At 36.9% G+C, this 22,639-nt stretch overlaps 1 protein-coding gene across 1 annotated transcript in view; it reads left to right on the top strand.

The window, feature by feature from the left end:
- Positions 1 to 19,023, top strand: part of ptprb (protein tyrosine phosphatase receptor type b) — a 30,564-nt gene extending 11,541 nt beyond the window's left edge. The window contains exons 10-30 of the mRNA XM_042722393.1: positions 2,823 to 3,086; positions 6,823 to 7,086; positions 7,864 to 8,133; positions 8,414 to 8,677; positions 9,031 to 9,279; positions 9,510 to 9,779; positions 11,060 to 11,338; positions 11,966 to 12,115; positions 12,239 to 12,500; positions 12,974 to 13,080; positions 13,249 to 13,354; positions 13,428 to 13,508; positions 13,720 to 13,801; positions 15,764 to 15,854; positions 16,076 to 16,152; positions 16,830 to 16,964; positions 17,050 to 17,172; positions 17,606 to 17,769; positions 17,863 to 17,998; positions 18,365 to 18,474; positions 18,748 to 19,023. Coding sequence (XP_042578327.1) covers positions 2,823 to 3,086; positions 6,823 to 7,086; positions 7,864 to 8,133; positions 8,414 to 8,677; positions 9,031 to 9,279; positions 9,510 to 9,779; positions 11,060 to 11,338; positions 11,966 to 12,115; positions 12,239 to 12,500; positions 12,974 to 13,080; positions 13,249 to 13,354; positions 13,428 to 13,508; positions 13,720 to 13,801; positions 15,764 to 15,854; positions 16,076 to 16,152; positions 16,830 to 16,964; positions 17,050 to 17,172; positions 17,606 to 17,769; positions 17,863 to 17,998; positions 18,365 to 18,472 — 3,482 coding nt within the window. The 3' untranslated portion in view covers positions 18,473 to 18,474; positions 18,748 to 19,023. The remainder of the gene's footprint in view (positions 1 to 2,822; positions 3,087 to 6,822; positions 7,087 to 7,863; positions 8,134 to 8,413; positions 8,678 to 9,030; positions 9,280 to 9,509; positions 9,780 to 11,059; positions 11,339 to 11,965; positions 12,116 to 12,238; positions 12,501 to 12,973; positions 13,081 to 13,248; positions 13,355 to 13,427; positions 13,509 to 13,719; positions 13,802 to 15,763; positions 15,855 to 16,075; positions 16,153 to 16,829; positions 16,965 to 17,049; positions 17,173 to 17,605; positions 17,770 to 17,862; positions 17,999 to 18,364; positions 18,475 to 18,747) is intronic.
- Positions 19,024 to 22,639: the final 3,616 nt, after the last annotated feature.

Below are 22,639 nucleotides of genomic sequence, written 5' to 3'. Positions count from 1 at the left end.
CACATGCACTGAGGTGAGGGGCGTGACGTTTAAACACGCACTAGGTGGTTAACGAACACATTGGCCTGCTAACCAATCAGCCCATTGCATATTTCTGAGGGAGTGGCTTCATTTAAATCAGGAAATCATAGGAGTGTTTAAAGGAGAAGGGACAGAGCAGTGTAGAATAAACGTAAATTATGTGAAAAATAATGTTTTTTTATCTAAAACAAAGCACTGACACGTGTTAGACTGCATCCCATAAACACAATCAAGCCTGGAAAAAAAGGTCAACCACCCCTTTAAGACACTGCAAATCACTGTCAGTGTGAACACTACTTAACTTTGAAATCAATATCAAATTAAGGGTCAATTAATTTGACCTTTAATGTGCTGCATACACTTAGGTTTAGTGATGAATTAGTATTGTCACTGGTCAATGTCATTGGCGTAATGCAGAAGCTATAAAGGATATCCATACCAAACAGAATCAGCTTCTTATTGGCTTTAGTACGATGAAGTAAGGTGACACAGCATCTAGAGTCGTATTGAGCATGAAACTAGCAGCAAGCACTTGAGATCGTGGCATGGACTCTATTTCGAAGCTATAAAATCTAAAGAAGGTGTGTAATGAGGTCATATGTCACACATTGTGAAGGGAAACCCCTAATAACAATGCTTTAGAGGCAGACATACTCCTCGTAAAGTGGGCTCTTATGAGACAACAGAAGACCACATGCCTCGTAAGCCACAGAGATAGCCTTTACATTCCACTAGCTTTTTCTTTGCTTAAAGACTGAGAATCCCCATCTGAGTGAACTAAAAGAGACCAACAACTGGTCAAATTTACAACACTAAGAAGAGTGGTGGATGTAAGAATCAACTGCCCTAAAGGGGAAAAGCAAATTAAGCTCCTCTTGATACACCTGTCTGAAAGGGAGGAGATAAAACAATAGAACATGGTAGCAGGGTTGCCAGGTTTTCACAACAAAACCCGCCCAATTGCTACTCAAACCCCAGAACTCTTGAATGAAATGCAGGTCTTATCCACATCTTCCTAGTTGGAAATAAGACACTAAAGGATGTCTCCCCAATGAATCACCACCTAAAGATGCCTGTCATGTAAACCTTGTGGAGGGGGATATCCCAGCAGAAAAGCAATCTTGAAGGAACTCCAACACAAAACCAATCGGGCAGTTAACTTTTTCTAACTCATCCTAGGCAGTTACACCGATTGACACGAAAATTTAACCAGATTATCTTCAGACCATGCTGGCAAAAAGTATGAATAACATGCGAAAGAATTCTACGAAAAGCATGCAAAAATACATGTGAGGTTAAGCATATTGAGACCAAACTTGGTGTGTTTTATAACAAGCATGACCTGAGACTACCTACAGCGTTTCGGCACTGTGCCACCTAGTGGTCAGGAGATATGAAAATGCATATTTTTGCTTATAACTTCTGAATGTTTCTTAAAAAAATAACAAAAATGCCAACTCAAAATACAATGGTCCCATGTGAATGATATCCAATTTTCCCATGTCTGCCATTTTGGGCGTCGGCCATTTTGAATTTAAATGTCATAAAATGCTATAATTTACACCATGCCCTGATGGTACTCAAAAAGTTTGGGTTATATAAAGTTATAATGAAGTTTATAAAAATGCTAATAAATTTTGCTTACATTAGCCTATTGTAATGTGACTGATGTTGATAGATTCCTTGGATCATGCCGAGAACATCAATACCAATTTTTTGCCATTATTGACTGAACTTCATGTCCACCATTCTGATTTATGTTGAAAATCTACTTTTTCGAACTTCTCCTAGGCCGTCAGTCCGATTTTCAATAAATTTGACTCAGATCATCTTTAGGCCATGCTGGCAAAAGTTATGGATTTTGTGTTGATATAAGAAACTGTTCTCATTTAGCATGTCAACGAATTTTCTGGAAATATGCCAAACTGCATCTGATGGCTATATCTCTGCAACGCTTTGACATATTTACATCAAACTACATATGTGCCATTGTCACGTCAAAATGATCACGCCACATAAATTTGGTAACAGTGCCACCTATTGGTCAAGAGTAATAAACCATTCATTAACTGTTCATTATTAAATTTCCAAAAATGCTAATAACTTTTGATTGCATTAGCCTATTGTAATGAAACTGGTATGAAAATATTCCTTGGGTCATGCCGACAACATAGATACCAATTTTGCCATAGTCAGCTGAACTTCCTGTCCATTATGATTTATGTTGAAAACCTACTTTTTTTAAACTTCTCATCAAGCGTGGTTAGATTTTCACCAAAATCGAGTCAGATGATCTTCAGACTGTGGTGACAAAAAGTTATGGATTTTGTGTCGATAAACGAAAGTTTTTGTGCAGCGCCGCTACAAATTTTACTCACATTAATTTGATAACAGCACCACCGCTTGGTCAAAAGTCATATTACTAGTACTAGTGTATTCATGATTTTTCAGCCATTTTGACTAAAATAATCTTAAAATGGTTTTAATTACTCATTCCAGCAGTTGGTCTGAGGCTTGCTTCTGTTGTGCTTGGCCCCGTAATTGCTGCTTGCAGCTATATTTGTTTTTGTTATTATTATTTTAAGTTCTCCACTGGATATTTTTTTCTCTTTTTTATCTTTATTTCCTTTGATGCTAATATGATTACGTGAGTACATTGCATAAATCCTCTTTATGTATATTTCTGTATGTATAAATTTTCCATTTCATGATTTATTATATATTTTTTTACTTTCTAATAAGAGTAAAAATCTAATCAGTGGACTACTATAAAAATTATATTTCACCCTTGTGTATTTCAGTCCCAGGTGCTGCGGGTAATTTGTCCCTAACAGAGTATGGAACCAGTTTTCTGAGGGTGAACTGGACGTCTGCTCCAGGAGATGTCGATAACTATGAGGTTCAGATTCTCTTCAATGACACACAGGTGTCACCAGCTGTGAATCTGAACAGTACAGTTAGGGAACACCTGTTCTCCGCGCTCACACCTGGTCGGCTCTACAAGATTGTGCTGTCTACTCACAGTGGATCATACCAGCGTGCAGAGATCCTTGAGGGCCGCACAGGTAAGGTTTTACGATGGAAAGACTTTTATTGTTCATGTTCATGTTCCTGTTGCTAGGGAAAAGTACTTGAAACTAACCTTGTAAATCTGTAAATTTATAAATATTTTTGCTCCAAAATCAAAATAAAAGAATAAGAAATTAAATTTCCCATAAAAACAATACTAGTTTTGCATTGGCATTTGACACCATTTTCATGGATTCAAGCATATATAATTAGTGTATTGCCATAAATGTATGGTATGTTGATTTAAATCATCGCAAATGTAGTAATTTGTTTCTGGAATACAGTTAAAAAAATTATTTTAGTAATGATGGTATTATTTTCAGAGTGCGGTGTAGGAGAAATGTCAGAATACAAAGATAATGGTAAACAGTCTTTAATACAGCCACATAAGGGTAATCCACATCAGGCACACACATACACACACACACACACACACACGCGTGCACAGGTAAAGTTAAGACTGGATGACATGCACTGAATAGACTGTGCTTAAATACTAACATAAACTAGGATAATTAATAGAAAACAGGTGAACAGAATGACACAATCAGAAACGAGGGGAAACCAGGTCACACTGAGAATATGGGGAATGAAAACACACCAAAACAGTTTATGGGTGTGACAGTTCGCCCCCCTCTTGGAAGGCCCAACCTCACGTGGCAGGAACAAAGAGAGGGACAGCAGGGGACTTAGGAGGAGCCTGGCAGAGCTGGAGGGATGAGGTGTAGATGGAGGAGGGGAGTCCTGAGGCGGCGGATGGTCGACAACAGACCAAGGTGGAGCCGGAGGGACGAGGGAGCCCGTCAGAGCTGGTGGACTGATGGGTCACGGCAGAGATGATGGAGCTAGGAGCCATGGTGGAGCAGTGGTGATGGTGAAGATTGGTATAGAGGTGGTGGGAGAGGGAGGCTGGATGGGAGGTCAGGATGGTCAAGAGGCTTAGGAAGTGTGTTCTGCCCACACACACCACAAGGCCACTCCCAGCACCAGGAGCGCCAACGATAGGGAAACGACCTCTGTGGTCGTTTTAGGACAGGCAGACAGTTCAGGGCAGGCAGATAATTCAGGGCAGGCAGACAGTTCAGACTAAGGTGGGAGAAGAGGGAGCATGTCTGCATGTGTGTCCAAATAATGGTCCACTGAGCTCAGCTCACCCTCAGCCATGGTGCAGTGGGTGGAGCTTCCCTCCGCGCTCTCAACGTCCATAGGCTCTGGCTCCGGGGCGATCCTCAGCTCTGTCACTCCATTAGGCGAATGCTCATCGGTTGTGGTGGGCTCTGGCTCTCCATCAGTGGTGGGTTCAGGCTCTTGCTCTGTGCAGTGTAGTGGGTTATGGTGGGCTGGGCTCTGGGTCCGGAGCAGTGTTGATGGTGAGCAGTGAGTCATTGCTTGCCAGCACCCACTCCACAAACTCTCCGAAATTCCCCTGAGGACCACTTCCAGAAAACCGCGCACTCGTCGTTCAGGCTGGTATTATAGAAAGTGCAGAGGCAGTAGTCTGGGTAGTGAGTAAGGTAGGCGAATTCCACAAATAGTCTTGTATGGTCCTTGAGGCAAAGGCTCTTCTGCTCCAGCATGAAGAGGAGGAAGGCAGGGTCATTTATGATTAAACAAAAAGAAAAACAGACAAACGCGAGAAAAAAACAAACAAACAAACAAACAGTGTTTAAACGCTGCTTTACTGTTTATGGTTTGGTCTTCTGTCACGTTGCAGTGTAGGAGAAATGCACAAATACGAAGAAGATAATGGTAAACGGTCTTTAATACATCTACATAAGGTTAATCCACATCAGGTAGGCAGGATATACACACACACACACACACACACACACACACACACACACACACACACACACACACACACACACACACACACACACACACACACACACACACACACACACACACACACACACACACACACACACACAGGTAACGTTAAGATTGGATGACATACACTGAACAGACTGGGCTTAAATACTAACGTAAACTAGGATAATTAATAGAACACAGGTGAACAGAATGACACAATCAGACACGAGGGGAAACTAGGTCTCACTGAGCACATGGGGAATGAAAACACAACAAAACAGTTCATGGGTGTGACAATTATATGATATTATAATAATGGTCTTATGCATTACAGTAAAGAGAATATGGGGGAAATGGGGGGAAAATAAATAAATAAAACATAAGACGGAAACTGCAATCATCCTTTCTCCCCCATTGTGATTTATATCTAAGTGAAATTGATTCTTGAATAAGAAATAACTATAATATAGTGTTGCAAATATTGCAGACTATTATTCTTAATAAGAGAATTAATTTGAGAGAAGCAGAAATCAAATTAAAATTTAGAAAACAATTAAAATTCATTGTGCAGCCCTATCTGAAAAGAACCAACACTGAACTGACTTGAGTAATAACAATATTATATTTTAGAGACAATATATACCATTAAATATATACAGTTTTCGAATATATATATATATATATATATATATATATATATATATATATATATATATATATATACACACACTCACCGGCCACTTTATTAGGTACGCCTATTCAATTGCTTGGTAACACAAATTGCTAATCAGCTAATCACATGGCAGCAACTCAGTGTATTTAGGCATCTAGATGTGGTGAAGATGACTTGCTGAAGTTCAAATCGAGCATCCGAATGGGGAAGAAAGGGGATTTAAGTGACTTTGAACTTGAAATGGTTGTTGGTGCCAGACGGGCTGGTCTGAGTATTTTAAAACTGCTGATCTACTGGGATTTTCACACAGAACCATCTCTAGGGTTTACAGAGAATGGTCCGAAAAAGAGAAAATATCCAGTGAGCAGCAGCTATGTGGACGAAAATGCCTCGTTGATGTCAGAGGTCAGAGGAGAATGAGCAGACTGGTAAAAGATGATAGAAAGGCAACAGTAACTCAAATAACCACTCGTTACAACCAAGGTATGCAGAATTCCATCTCTTAATGCACAACACGTCGAAACCTGAAGCAGATGGGCTACAGCAGCAGAAGACCACACCGGGTGCCGCTCCTGTCAGCTAAGAACAGGAAACGAAGGCTACAATTTACACAGGCTCACCAAAATTGGACAATAGAAGATTGGAAAAACGTTGCCTGGTCTAATGAGTCTCAGTTTCTGTTGTGACATTCAGATGGTAGGGTCAGAATTTGGCGTAAAGAACATGAAAGCATGGATCCATGCTGCATTGTCTCAACGGTTCAGGCTGGTGGTGGTGGTGTAATGGTGTGTTGGATATTTTCTTGGCACACTTTGGGCCCCTTAGTACCAATTAAGCATTGTATAAATGCTACAACCTACCTGAGTATTGTCGCTGACCATGTCCATCCCTTTATGACTAGAGTGTACCCATCTTCTAATTCCATATATATTTGACTTTGGAGCAAAATGTAGAGCAAAAAACAACCTGGACATATTTTTTGAAATTCCTCTTTAAATATATTTTTTTAATGAAGGTAACTATTTTAGTATTGCATCAATCAGTGATATATGAGGTACAATATTATTTTAATACTTATTTCTTTTTAAAAATCACTTGTGATAAATTTTAACAGATTAACACTGATTATGTGTTGAATTAGATGTTGAACTTAACAGGATCAGAATACAAATGTATCATTATCATCATCACAATTTGATAATATCCTTTGTGTAACAGCTGTGTCTTTTTCCCATTTTGCCACCCAGTACCCAGTCAGGTTCAGGATCTCCATCTTGGTGCTGGCACTGCAGACAGCAGTCTCAGAGCCTCTTGGTCCTCTGGTGATGGAGACTTGGACTTTTACTCAGTGTATCTGTTTCATGGGACACATGTCCAGGAAATCAAACCTGTTCCTAAACACACCATACAGACAGAATTTCACAACCTGGTACCTGGTCAACTGTACTCTGTTACTGTGCAGTCAGTCAGTGGAATGCAGAAAAACAACAGTACAAACAGTGGCAGAACAGGTATGAAATACACATATTAACTGTAATTTACATGTCAGACTAGATTTTCTAATGGAAATACGATACTTCATGAATTTGAGTTCCTCTGAAACCCTCCACCTTCCCCAGCTCCACCTGTATAGGTCTGCTACAGTAGGGCTGCACGATTAATCGCATGCATTTGTCATGCGTGTCTCATCAGTAAAGCTGGTTCCGTGATTAGCGGTAAATATCTGTCACCTGTTTTCAAATGCACCGGGAGTTCATACACAGAGCGGTAGTTCACTGACAAGCTACGCAATATCGTGTTCATAATCGAATGCGATTAATCTCAATTATGAACAGAATATTGCGTAGCTTGTCAGTGAACTACGGCTCTGTGTATTAACTGCCGCTCCCGTTTTGAAAACAGGTGACAGAAATTTACCGCTAATCACGGAACCGGCTTTACTGATGAGACACGCATGACAAATGCATGCGATTAATCGTGCAGCCCTATGCTACAGGTTATTTCATATACTATTTGTGCAGCAGCAATATGTCTTAAATACTCACAGCACTGTATCGCTGTATGTATCGGCAGTAGCAAATTCCTGTACTTGCTTGCCGCAGCAGCAGCAATAATCTACAACTATACAATACCAAATACATTAACATTGTCATATCCATTACCATGCTAAAATTTGATGCTAAAAGTTGTCATGATAGAAATACAATAATATTGTCTTATGAAGACAAGAACTTGAAAAACTTGAAAAAAAAAAAATACAGTCTAATGTGTGCTTGTGTGTGTTTCAGATCCCTCCACAGTCACCAACCTGCAGGTAGATAATGAATTCAGCACACACAATCTGTTAGTGAGCTGGACGGCAGCTGTGGGTGTTTCTGATGGTTACAGTATACAGTTACTAGATGAGAGCGAAAGAGTGATCGCCAGCACTTCTGTGCCCGCTACTAACAACCAACACCTGTTTAAAAATTTAACTCCAGGAAGTTGGTACAAAGCACATGTTCAGACACTTAGTGGCACTGCCACAGGCAAGGACATCACTGCTGAGGGACAAACACGTAAGACAAACTTCTTGCTGTATGCTTTTGACTGTATTCACCACACAATTGCGTTTGTAATCTCATATGATAAAAAAATATTGAGCAAAAGAACACTTTATGGTATTTTTATTTTGTCTAGTATAAAGAGCACTTTGAGCTCTATTTAAAACATTTTACTTCAAATAGATTCCACAGATTTTCCTACCAAGTTATCAAGGAAAAACAAAGATTTCAAGTAAGTCCCATAATAACTTAATGGCAAGACAGTTTACAAGACTTGTTCACCTAATCTCCTCAGGTCCAGCAGCAGTGACCGGGCTACACATATGCTCCAACACCAGCACTGAACTTTCATTCTGCTGGACTGCACCGGAGGGCCGTGTGGACGATTTTGATCTGTATCTGTACAATCAGTTTGAGACAAAACAGTCCCACAGGACACTGGGAAAAGATGCTCTGGGCTGGTCCCTCACGCACCTGCTGCCAGGGACACTGTATAAGATGATGATCACCAGCAGGAGAGGGAAACTGAGTAATCAGTCATCTATATGGGCGCGTACAGGTGAATACTAAAGCTCTATTCAGTATGTAATATTTCCTAGTTAAAATGCTCCACAACAATTACCTGCTCTCCCCAAAAATTTTGTATCACTCATCCGAAACTTTATTTATTAAGAATCAATACTTGCCCCTGGATTTGATTTTTTAGGAGCATTTAGACCTTTATGATTAAATTTTTGTTAAAACCATGCAAGCATATATCGAAGATATTAATGTAAAAAGGTTGTTTTTCAGGTTATTTCTGACCTTACTCTTTCTAATTTATTTAATAATAATAATAATAATGATAATAATAAAAACATTCTATGTATATTTTTGTTTGGATGTTTAAAAAAGTCTTGTTTGTTTTTACAGCTCCTGCCTCTGTCATAAACCCTCATGTTGAGAATCAGGGTCAAATGGACAGTCTTCTTCTGAGCTGGATGCGTGGTCCTGGGGGACTTACTGGATATTCAGTCACTGTGAATGGCTTTGAACAGTGGTTGGGTCCAGAGAGCACACAGGTCATCTTTCATGGACTGGTGGCTGGTAGGCTTTATTCTGCTACACTTCAGAGCTGGAGTGAAGATCTGACCAACACTACAACTGCAATAGGGCGTACAGGTCAGTGCTGCTGCAAATCATACAGCCCTAAAGAAATGTTTTACATTATAACTGATCTAATGCCATAGTGATGGACCAGTTTTATTCAGATTTTAAATATTTCTATATTTGATATTTTTATGATGCTATTATACTGATTTGTGATCTTTTTGGAGCTTGGACATTTTACTGTACTAAAACCAAACTGCACTACAGTTCTTGAAGCTAAATTACTTGTTATATCACCTCAGTTCCTGCACCACCATCATCAGTGTCTGTCAGCAGCTCTTCTGGCTCAGTGGAGATAAAGTGGCACGTTCCAGATACAGGAGACTATGATGATTTTGAAGTGACATGGTTTCCTCAGGACACACTTAATGTTTCTGGACTTCATTCCACCCAGCGTATACTGGAAGGACTTTATCCAGGGCGGCTCTATAATATCAGCCTTCGGACAGTCAGTGGGATGACATACGGCCCTGTGACCTACAGCAGTCCTGTTAACCACACCATCAGAACCCGTGAGTACAGTCACTTAACATGAATCCTACAGTATTTACATGAATCGTAAAGTATTGAAGTAACCTGATGAAAAAAAAAACACTACATTCTAACCACAGTAGAATAGTAAAACCTAAACCTGTGGGTTTTGTGCTGTATATGGCTCTTTAATTCCAGATTATTTGGAACTGGCTTGATTCCATTTTTTCAGAATCATTTTAGTGAGTCAAATCCAATTTATTATTTTTTTTTAGCCTTAAAGTTATTCACCCTCATGTCGTTCCAGATAAATTATTGAATAAAGTCGTTATTTTTGTCTTCTTTGTGCACAAAAAGTATTCTCATAGCTTCGTAAAATTGCGGTTGAACTACTGACGTCACATGGATTATTTTACCAATGTCCTTCCTACGTTTCTGAGCCTTGAACGTGGTAGTTCCCTTGCTGTCTATGGAGGGTCAGAGAGCTCTCGGAATTCATCAAAAATATCTTATTTGTGTTCCAAAAATAAACGGAGGTCTTACGGGTTTGGAACGACATGAGGGTGAGTAATTAATGACAGAATTTTCATTTTCAAGACTCACTCACTTGAAAACACTCACTGGTCACCACCTGCTGGTGTAATGATGTACCCAACAAAAAAAAGAGTAATCGAAAGAAGCAGAGAATGAATCTGAATGAGTGTTTTTGCTGAAGCGAATCAAAAGTGTCAAATCACTGGGATTAATTAATCCCACCCCAGCTCTACTGGAATGTTTAGGAGTTTGGTAACTAATGTAATAAACACAGTTTATTCCTAGATACTGAAAAACAATTCTTTACAGGATTGACTTCCACCCATAGTCAATGGAAGGTTTGAGTGTTGATAGGTATATGGGACTAATTTTAGCTACATTTTTGCATGAATTGAAAGCATTCTATCCTGGGTTTTGAAGAACACTAGCTGTTTCTGCTTTCTTATTCAGTTCATAATGAAGAAAATTACGCAAAAGTCTACGTGAGCTCTGGATTATGGTTTAAGATACAAAAACATGACAAGCAAATAACTTTTTCCAAAGCAACTCACAAGCAATTCGTCAAAGAGCTCAATTCGTCATTGGTTTAAGCATGTGAGGCGGTTAAAGGTTTGCGTAAGGGATGTGTCTTTAGGTGCTTTTTGTAAGATGTGATGTTCTCAGCAGTTCAGATGGTGGTTGTAATGTCATTCCACCAGGGAGGAGCAGAGAGGGTGAAGGTATTGGAGAATGACTTTAGGAATATTTCTTCACAAAAGTGTTCATAACATAATCCTTTTCTCTATAGCTCCACATTCAACTCAAAGCATCCACTGTTTCCCCCTGAGTTCCACCTCTGTCTCCTGTTCCTGGGCACCCCCAGAGTCCGATTTCGACTCTTATGTAGTGGAATGCCGCAAACAAGGGTCCAGGATGCCGGTGTACACATACACACTTGGACATGATGCTCTCTCGCAGCATTTTGACAGGTTGGAACCCTTTAGAAACTACACCATCTACATCACAGTGATGTCTGGAGACAAGCAGAGTCCAACCACAAAAACCAGCGTTATCACTATGATCGACAGTAAGTGACAGTATAACACAGGCATGCTCTTCCTCCTTGAAATCACCAACTCTCACTTAAAAAAATATTGAATTCTGGTCACTTTGTTGCCTGACATAACTGCATAATGTGATCTCAACATGGCAGCCATTATAAGATGCGACCCACTCCATGTAAAATAAAAAAAATGATAAAAAAAAATTTAGGTCCAATTCTCAGTATTAACTAGTTGCTTATTAACATGCCTATTATTAACATTTTGGCTGTTCATTAGTACTTATAAACCACATATTCTGCATGACCATGATCTACATCCCAAATTCTACCAAATACCTAAACTTTACAACTACCTTACTATTAATAAGCAACAAATTAGGAGTTTATTGAGGCAAAAGTCATGTAGTTATTGGTTTGTTAATAGCAAGTGTGACCTAGCTTTTTCTTGATTACAACTGTGTGATCTTCAGTCATTTAGTGTATGATGCCTAGTTTTTCTCTTTAACCATTTATAAAGTCAGCAGGTGTATGATGCCAAGTGTTTTAAAATTTATTCCAGTGTATTCCAACTTTTAACTGACTAATTATATAAACAATACTTCTAAAATATAATTTAGATATACCTAATCTCAAGAGATATTTGTTTTTCAGGGCCCCCTGCCCCACCGGTGACAGTACGGGTCAGTGAGCAGTCCACAGTCATCACTCATTTCACCATTCTGTTTAAGTTCAACTGCAGTTGGTTCAGTGATGCTAATGGGGCTATTCGTTTCTTCACAATAATCGTCACTGAGTCAAATGGTACCAGTCACTGTAATTTCAGTTTCTTTACCTGAGTTAGAATTTATGGCAATATTATTGCTGTTGGTCTTTTATTATGCTTATCTAAGAACTGAATCCAGTCTCGTTTCAATTTATTTACAGATGTTGATAATGTCCTGCCAGAGCAAAGACATCCTTTGCCATCTTATCTGGACTACATACAAAACCGGTCCATCAAAGCATACCAGACCGGCTACTTCAACAGCCTGTGTGCCGAGGGATCTGACAGCAAGATCCGTGTTTTTGAGATAAACCTCGGAGAAGGAATGAAACGTTTGGGGGGAGCTTGCAAATGGGATCCAGAATCTATCCAGCATGGAACGCATTTCTGTGATGGACCGCTCAGACCCAGAACATCATATCGGTACTATTGAATAGCTTTATGTAATATTTGTTGTAGTATCTTACCTTACATTTAAGTTTGTAGTGTTCATCCATCTCAGTGTCAGTGTGTTTTAATATAAAGTTGCCTTTGTATTAAAAATTGACCATAAACATTTAAACTGAACCAGAATTTAAAAGGTGCTATTGAATATCATACCAAAAAGTCATTATTTATTCACTCTCATTATTATTATTCAATACCCGTAAGGATGTTCATTATTTTGTGGAACATTAAAGGAGATGTTTAGCATAATGTTCATGGTGCTCTTTTTTTGTACAGTAAAAAAGAATGTTGATGGGTCCTCTCAAGCTCTAGAAATGAACCAAACGTGATTACATTTAAATATGATACGAATATGAGAAAATGACAGAATTAAAATTTTTACTTGAAATAATTGTTTCAACTCAGGTTTAAGATGTGTAATTCTGAATATTCATGCTTTACTGTCTTAGATTAAGTGTTCGTGCATTCACTCAGCTGTTTGATGAAGAGAACAGAGAATGTGTGCATCCCCTTCACACCGACACATACCTTTCCCTCCCAATAACGACTCAATCAGGTAAAACACTGTTTTTGAGTGTGAAGAATCAATAGGACAGTTGAGTTTACGGTCGTTGGGATGAGAACATGACACATTTAGTTCTCCATGTGTACTACCATTGTACCATGACTCAAACCTACTTTTTAATTAAATAGTGTAATTTTTCTCACTGTTTTTGTCATTCAGCGCCACGAAATTGTCTCACGGGAGGAATCACAGCTGGTATGTCTCTAGTCGCCATGGTGCTTGCTGTGACCGCCTTACTCATTTACAGAAAGAGGGCTCACAAAATGTGAGTACATATACATTTGTTAACACACAATGTTTGTTACTGTGCTGATCTTTATTTGTATGTGTTCTTCAAGAGCCGTGAAGGAAAGTCCAGTTATGAAAATGTGCATGTGGAAGACGCTGCCTACCTCACAGATGTGCTCAGGCATAAGGAGGTACCACAACACTTCATTTCTTTTTAAACCGATGACAGAGGCAAATAAATAATATTAATATTTATAAACCATATTTTGTAAAGTACAGGCTAAAGGGTCTAAAGTCCTCAAGAACATGCTTGTTCATTAATTATTTAATTTAGAATTTATTTTAACCATTTATTATTATAAGCATCGATGTTATTGATTTAGAATTTCTGTTATGTACTAGCCCGGTCCAAGCAGTCCACTTTGAGTCCCATCTTGCTAAACTTCAAGCTGATTGCAATTACCTTCTGTCTGAAGAGTTTGAGGTAATGCACTGCATATCAACAAATTTATTATTTGAGATAAACCCCTTGAGATGCATTATCTTGTTTTCAAGGGGGCCCTATTACATAAATATTAGAAAACATAACACCAAAAAAACAAACAATAACAACAATCACAATAAAAACATCAAAACAACACACCCTACTACAATATTAACCCATGAAATATTTATAATTGTATTGATATTTTTTTATATTTACCTTGCACATATAAATATAAACATAGATATATCTTCTAAAGCAATTACAAGTAGTTTCAAAACAAGAAAACAAACCATTTCTGAACATATATAAGTCAAAGATCGTACATTTAAAAGTAGATTATTCCAATCTGCAGGAGCCTTATACCTAAATGTCTTTTCCACAAACACTTTATTAACTAAAAAAATAAATAAAATAATAATAATAATAATTTGCACAATGTCTTAATTGATATATAGAATAATATAATATCAAATATTGACGCAAATAATTAGGAAAGTTAAAATGTATACATTTGAAGATAAATTGCAAGCCGTGAATTTGCCTTCTGATATTGACTGGAAACCATTTAAGTAAATCATACATAATGCAATGGTGTGTATCATATGAACACCCATTAACAAATGTACACAATTTATTAAAGTCTGTAGTAAGAGACAGAAGATTAGTTTTAGTTGTATTCTGATAAACTACATCAGCATAGTCAAAAAACTGTAATATAATTTGTAAAGCAAGTTTTTTTTCCCCGAACATAAAAATTATAATTTTTGATCGATACAGTACACTGGTTCCAAAATTATTCTTACGAAGTATATAATTAATTTGAGGTTTAAAAGGAAGTTTTGGATTCAACCAGAAGCCCAGATATTTAATTTGATCCACTCTGTGCAACTATGTACCATCAACACACATTATTTTTAGATTATGAGATTTGGATTTAAACATATGCTTTGTACCAAAGACCGTGGTATGAGATTTACCTTTGTTAAGTAGTAAATTATTAGAATGGAGCCATTCTGGTAAAGCATTAAAATCTAATTGAAGCATATTTTGAATTTGAGTTAAATGAGGATTTGAAATATAAATGACAGTTTCATCTGAATACAGATGAACAAAACAATGCGAAAGAACTAAGGGAAGATCATTTATAAAAATTGAAAAAAGAAGAGGACCGAATATTGAGCCCTATGGTACCCCTCTTTCTTGAATAAATAAAGCAGAGTGTTTCTCTTGGATAACCACACATTGTTTTCTGTTATGTAAAAAAAGAATTAAACCACAATAAAGAATTTTGAGAAAAACAAACATATAACATCTAATAACAGGTAATGATCAACTAGATCAAAGGCCTTCTTAAGATTGATAAAAATAGCCCCTGTAAGGTCACCACTATCTAATGCTGTATATACATCATTAGTCAGCTTTAGAAGAGCACTAGTTGTCGAATAATTCTGCCAATCCAGATTGAAACGGTGATAGAATATTATATTTTTCAAGATACTTTGATACCTGATTATAGATTTATTTTTCAAATAGTTTGGCAATAACACAAATGATCAATATTGGTCTATAATTTTGTGGATCAATAATATCACCTCCTTTATGAATTGGAGTAATATGGGAGTACATCCAAATAGCTGGTAGCTCACTAGACAATAATGACATTAAAGAGATCAGCCAGTGGGTACATGAGAATATGCGAGGCAGAATTGATATATCTAGGCTCAATATAACGAAAGCATATAACGAAAATGAAACACTAAATATCTAAGTCTATCAAAGCAGCTATTGAACAATATTGAACAATAGCTATTGAATAATAGAACAATAGAATGATGAATAGTGTTTCATCATTCCACTTTGCTCTAATCTAAACAGATTATTTATCAGCAAACAAGCTGAACTTTATCATTTTTTGAATGCATTACTGATTATTGCCTCAACTTTTACCCTACACTGAAGGGCCTAAAAGACGTTGGACGGACCCAAACTCAGAATGCTGCACGTCTACTTGGGAACCGAAGCAAAAATCGCTACAACAATATACTGCCCTGTAAGTAGAGAAATGATATTGTAAGTAAAATACAAGTGTTACACATTTACATCTAAAAAGTATAATTACTTGCCATGATATAATTATTTTCCCATCAATATGGTATCAGCATTCAAACTGATCATACCAGTGTAGTAACAGTATAGTTGCTATGGAGTCATTTTCACTCTGTAATTGCCCATAATAAAAAACAGCTTGGTTCTAAAATGTTTTAACTACAGACGACTCATCGCGGGTAAGACTCTCTTGCTTGGAGAACGACCCTTGTTCAGACTACATCAATGCTAACTACATACCTGTAAGTTGAACATATGTTCTTCATTTGATTGTTCATTGGCTAAAAACTGGGTGGAATTGTGGGTTGTGTGGTGTAAAAGTTAAAGATGGAGGTTCACGGTGTGTGTGTGTGTGTGCTTTTGTGACATATCAGGACACAACTTTGTATAATGACATGGGTATGACACAGGTATTACAAGGAGAGGGTGACTTATGAGGACATAACCCATGTCCCCATTTTTCAAAACGCTTATAAACCATACAGAATTAGTTTTTTTGAGAAAGTAAAAATGCACAAAGTTTCCTGTAAGGGGTAGGGTTAGGTGTAGTGTTGGTGTAGGGCAATAGAATATACAGTTTGTACAGTATAAAAACCATTACGCCTATGGGATGTCCCCACTTTTCACAAAAACAAACGTGTGTGTGTGTGTGTGCAAGTGTTTTGATGACAGGGCTTAATAACTGCAAAACCTAGAAAATAATTAGAAAATGTCAAATAAAACTGATCTTATATTATTTAGTTTGTCCTCCTGAGGTTGACAGTCAACATTTACAGTATGGTCAAGCAACTCCTTTACTGACCAAATTCACTGTAAATGAAATATTTTTACCCTGTTCATGGACACCACACAAGCCTTAGAGCAGTCAATAGTCCTTTTTGCCCTCAGACTCAAAAGTATTTCTGTGTCTGTTTAACAGGGAAACAATTTCAGATGGGAGTATATTGCCACACAAGGGCCTCTCCCAGGTACCAAGGATGATTTCTGGCGCATGGTGTGGGAACAAAACGTGCACAGCCTTGTAATGGTGACCCAGTGCGTGGAGAGGGGCATGGTGAGTTTAGAGGCTTCTAGTGCTGTTTTTCTGGTGATGTGTGCTGGTCTCATGTAATACTTTTGTGGAAATGTGCATGATTCAGGTGAAGTGTGATCGATACTGGCCAGTTGACAGTGAGCCTTTGTATTATGGTGATGTTGTCGTGCAGCTGCTTTCCGAGAAGATCCTCCCAGAATGGACCATTCGGGACTTCAAGATATCATGTGTAAGTGTCAAATAAATAGATATATTGATAGTAAATACAAATATGTAATACTTAAAGGTGAGTTATTATAAGCTAAATTATTTATTTCTTAAAGGTATCTATTTTTAATGGTAAATTGTAAAAACATGTTGGGTCATATTTTACTCCATAATGACTGTTGGCTTCATTTACATGCAAAATTTGAATTTTATGTTTCTTTTCTTCTCTTTTTGGGGTAAAATATGACCTGGACATTTCTTTGCAAGAATCAGCAGTTTGGGAAACCTGTTTTGAAACATATTTTTGCAACTTTGTAATTTAGTGGTACAAAAACTCTTTTAAGTATAATATATATATGAAGAAATAAAGTTCATGTCTGACTAACTGAATGAATAAAATAGCAACTAGTAGTCTTTTAAAAGATGAGACGACATGATGCAAAGTCTTTTTTCAGGAGGGTCAGTTGAGATACCCCAGGACTGTGCGTCAGTTCCATTACACCATTTGGCCAGATCACGGTGTACCGGAAACAACACAATCACTCGTTCAGTTTGTGCGAACAGTCAGAGATTACATTGACAGGACAACTAGTCCAGGAGTCACTGTAGTACACTGCAGGTATCCGTGTATCTTCTAAACATCTTTGCAGAACATTTCAGGGTGTTCACATGCAAAATATATTTACACTGGATATGATTTTCTCTCTCTCAGTGCTGGTGTGGGCCGAACTGGCACTTTCATTGTGCTGGATCGTGTTTTACAGCAACTGGACAGGAACTGCACAGTGGACATTTATGGATGTGTGTTTGATCTACGCCTGCATCGCTTATACATGGTACAAACGGAGGTATGAGCCAGCAACATTTATATTGGTGTCAGATTGGCATTGCTTAATGAAATAATTCCAGTTGAACAGAAGGTTATCTAAAGTGCTGCTATCCTACACAGACAAGACACAGTAAATGAGAAAAAATGGCTCTTTGATTGATTTGATCAATTTTCTGTGTCATTATCATAATAGTTGTAGTGTGGACTTCCCTATTCTCACAAAATTAGAGTTATCGTCTTTGGCATGAATGGACTTTAAAATGCCCAATTTTAGTTAGAAATCAATTGCCTAAATATGTAGTTACTCTATTTTGCCTCTGTAGGTTTAATGAAATGTGTGAATTGCTTTATAAGCACCCTAATATGATGGACTTCTCTTCTGCAGTCGCAGTATGCTTATATCCATCAGTGTGTGCGGGATGTTTTGAGGGCTCGTAAACTTCACTGTAAGCAAGAGAACCCTCTTTTCTCCATCTACAATAACCTATTATAAGGGTACGTATGGCGTGTTTCACTTAGACACTTTATGGATACAGTTTTACAGTTCTGTTTGATCACACAACTAACTAGTAATCATACAAATGAAATGACAATTATTATATACATACATACATACAAACATATATATATGTCAACTCACCTCTGTCCCACTATATATATATATATATATATATATATAATGATTCAGTGTCATGCTGACTTTCATTTTGAGGATAGATTTCCAGAACTTATGTGATCTTATGTAATTTTACGTATTTTTTTTCACAGAGTGTGTGTATACAGGATCATGAAGATTTTTCTCCTTACTGAACAAGAACAGAGATGGGTTTTTTTTCATCTATAGTTTAAATAGCAGTGCATAACAAAGATATATGCTTTATTTTTATACAACTTTTTCATTATACACTAATCTACTTCATTTCATACGTATGCACCTCTGTTTGTAATTATTTATGTTCTGTGCTAATTTTAATAAATTGTATTTAGATTACTGGAACTTACTGGAATTTACTATTAATTTTCATAAAAGCTTAATGCATGACATACAAAGTGTGAACTTTCTTTCTTACATAGCTGGGATATAAGAATCACAATTGTTCTGTAATGGATTCCCTAAGTTAGCTAACAAAAGCATTAAAATATATATATATTATAAAGCCCTTTTTTTTTCCTTTTATTTTTAAGAAATTACTGCTTATGGACCTGAAGAGGTAGATTTACGATCCCTTCTTCTTTTTTATCTATAATTGAAAAAAAAAAATTAAACCAAAAAAGATTAAGTGCACTAACAAACAGTTAGAAATAAAACAAATTTTTATATAATTTAGGCCAAATGTAATATTTTATTCTTTATTTTTATTGAAATGTCTGTGCAAAGCTTTTAAGCATATGTAATTGTTAAATAATAATGTTTTTTTTATATATATTTTGCTCGTTTAATTAAACTTAATGGTTTTTATCTGTGGATTTTGAGATGAGGAAGCTGACTGAGCACATCCCAGTCCTTTAATAAAGATGTACAATGGAAAACTGTAAAACACCTCTGATGGTGAGAGAAATACAGTATAACCGCTTTGTGTGTGATTCTTGTTAATACTGCTGTATTACATTACTACTTCGTCAAAAGGTTCAATATTTATATGTCATATATAATAATAATAATAATACCTTTTATTTATAGGCGCCTTTCAAGACACTCAAGGACACTGTACAATAAAACAAATCATAAAATGCAAGCATTATAACAACACATTAAACAAGCAAATCATTAAAAGCAATTCTAAACAAATACGTTTTTATCTGAGCTTTAAAATGGAAAATTGAATCCAGCTGGTGAATGTGCAAAGGTAAAGAGTTCCATAGCTTCTGCGCTGCACAACTAAAAGCTCTACCACCAAAGGAACTCATCTTGAAGTTTGGAACAGACAATAAATGTGCAGAATATGATCTAAAAGACTGCAAAGGAGTGTACAAATGTAGAAGATCTTAAAGATATTGAGGTGCCAAATTATGAAGAGCTTTGTAGGTAAGAAATAAAATTTTGTAATGTAAAATAATGAACAGGAAGCCAATGCAACTTAAAAAGAATAGGAGTTATGTGATTGAAAGTACATGAACGGGTAACTATCCTAGCTGCTGAGTTCTGAATTAACTGTAATCAATGAAGTTGTTTTTCAGTTATGCCAAATAAAAGAGAATTACAATAATCAATCCGAGATGTAACCAATGCATGAATAAGCATTAGTACTATGTTAAGAGAGTAAAGAACGAAGTCTAGCAATGTTGCCTAAATGAAAAAATGCAGAACGTGAAATATTACTAATATGAGAACCAAACAAAAGCAAACCATCCAGTGTAACCCCAAGACTTTTCACCTGGGTAGAAAAAATCAATGAACAAGGTAAAGGACTGAGTTTTAGATAAGACAGACCTAGATCCCACAAGGAGGGCTTCAGTCTTATTGGTATTTAACTTTAAAAAATGATTAGTCATCCAAATATTAATGTCCTGGAGACATTTAGTAAAGTCAGGAGGGGGATGAGAAACATTAGGTCTTGTAGAAATATACACTTGTGTGTCATCAGCATAAAAATTAAAATTAATACCATAGGAATGAAAAATACGACCCAAGAGGTAGAATATAGACAATAAATAAAAGCAGACCCAACACCGACCCCTGTGGAACGCCATGAGTAACTGAGACAGGATCTGAACGTCCATTCTTAATCTGCACAAACTGTTTTCTATCGCTTAAATAAGATGAAAACAAAAGAAGTGCATTATCAGCTATTTCTATGCAAGCCAGACGTTTCAAAAATACTGAATAACTAATAGTATCAAATGCAGCACTAATATCTAACAGAATAAGAATAGACAGTAGACCAGAATCAGCAGCTAGGAGAGGATCATTTATAACCTTAACAAGAGCTGTTTCCGTACTATGTTTGGGTCGAAAGCCTGACTGAAAATGCTCATAAATGTCATTACATTGTAAATGCGATTCAAGTTGTGCTGCTACTGTTCTTTCAAGTATTTTTGAAATAAAAGGGAGATTCGAAATAGCCCTGTAATTATTTAGATCATTAGGATCAGTGCCAGTCTTTTTAAGAATTAGAGTGATAGAAGCCATTTTTAAAGATGAAGGAACAGTAGCAGTAGATATTGACGAACACACAAGAGCTGTAATAATAGAAGAAACTGAATGGATACAGGACTTAACTAAAACAGTAGGTAAGGGATCAAGTGAACAGGTGGAAGTCTTAGACTTTATGATCCGCTTAGTAATATAATCAACTGAGGGCAGCTCAAAATTAGAGAAAGTACTTGCAGACCAACAAATATGGTTATGTCCATTTTGATAATCTCTAGACATTAAAACTGAATTAACTAATTCATAATGTATGCTGTTAATCTTAGAGTTAAAAAAATTTGAATTAGACAAACATTGAGTGGGAGAAAGTGAAACAGTATCGTGAGGTTTCAACAGTTTGTTAACAGTACTGAACAAAGTCCTTGCATTATGAGTATCAGACTAATATTTGCATTAAAACGATGATTTTGCTCTTTCCAATGCAGCCTTGTAGGAAACCAGATGCTCAGAATAAATCTGCTTATGTACTCCAAGGCCAAGTTCTTTTGCATTGTCTCTCCAATTGACGACCTAAGGCCTTCTGATGGCAGAGTTCAGAAGTATACCAAGGAGAAGGGTTAACAAATGATACATTGTGGGATCTCAGAGGAGCCACATGGTTAAGTATTTGAGACAGACTGTTGTTTTAAGAGTGTACCAAATCAGATGTAGAAGTAGAAAACAGCGCTTATTTACAGAGTAATCAATCATACGGCCCAAAACATTAAGGTCAATATTTTTGATATTATGGAATTACGTTGAGGTTTAACTCTTGCTAAAGAAAGGGAAATATTAAAGAATATAGGCTTGTTGATCCGAAATAGGAAATTCAATTGAAGTAAGGTTATGAGGTATAACACCAGAACAGCATACAAGATCTAAAATATGTCCCTTATTATGTGTTGGAAAGTTAACATACTGCAAAAGGTTGGCACTGTCCAGAACCAATTTAAAATCATTATATAATCTCCCATAAACATGATATTCGGAGACAGGGTACACAGATGTGTTAAAATAGTAGAAATTTCACTAAAAAAGTATTCATAGCAGATGCCTTTGGTGGTCTATAAATCACAACAAGAATAGTGGGAATCAGACCTTTAAGTTGAACAGCCAGAATTTCAAAAGTAGACTTTACATCTGACATGATAAATAAGTGCAAGACCACCTCCCTTACCAGAACAATTAGGTTTACATACGTATTCATATCCTGATAGTACTGTTTGATTTAAATGAAAATAGTCATTAGGCTTCTGCCATGTCTCTGTCACACACATAAAATCAATATTTTGGTCTTCAGTGAGTTCATGAATGAGAGACATCTTATTGTTGAGTGATCGAACATTTAAAAGGGCAAAACGGAGTGCAGAAGGCATGTAATCTGACCTGGGCAACAGAGTAAGCACTTCATGATCAACAGACTTCCCAGCGTTTTTAGGCAGTCTTAGGTTAGTAGACTAAAAGAACCGAATTTGTCCACTGCAATCAGGATTAATAGAAGTGTTTCGGATATTCCAACAAGACCCACGA

This window comes from Cyprinus carpio, chromosome B4, assembly GCF_018340385.1.
Source record: "Cyprinus carpio isolate SPL01 chromosome B4, ASM1834038v1, whole genome shotgun sequence".
Lineage (NCBI taxonomy): Eukaryota > Metazoa > Chordata > Actinopteri > Cypriniformes > Cyprinidae > Cyprinus > Cyprinus carpio.
The sequence above is the reverse complement of the archived record's forward strand: the minus strand, read 5'-3'. Positions and strand labels throughout refer to the sequence as shown.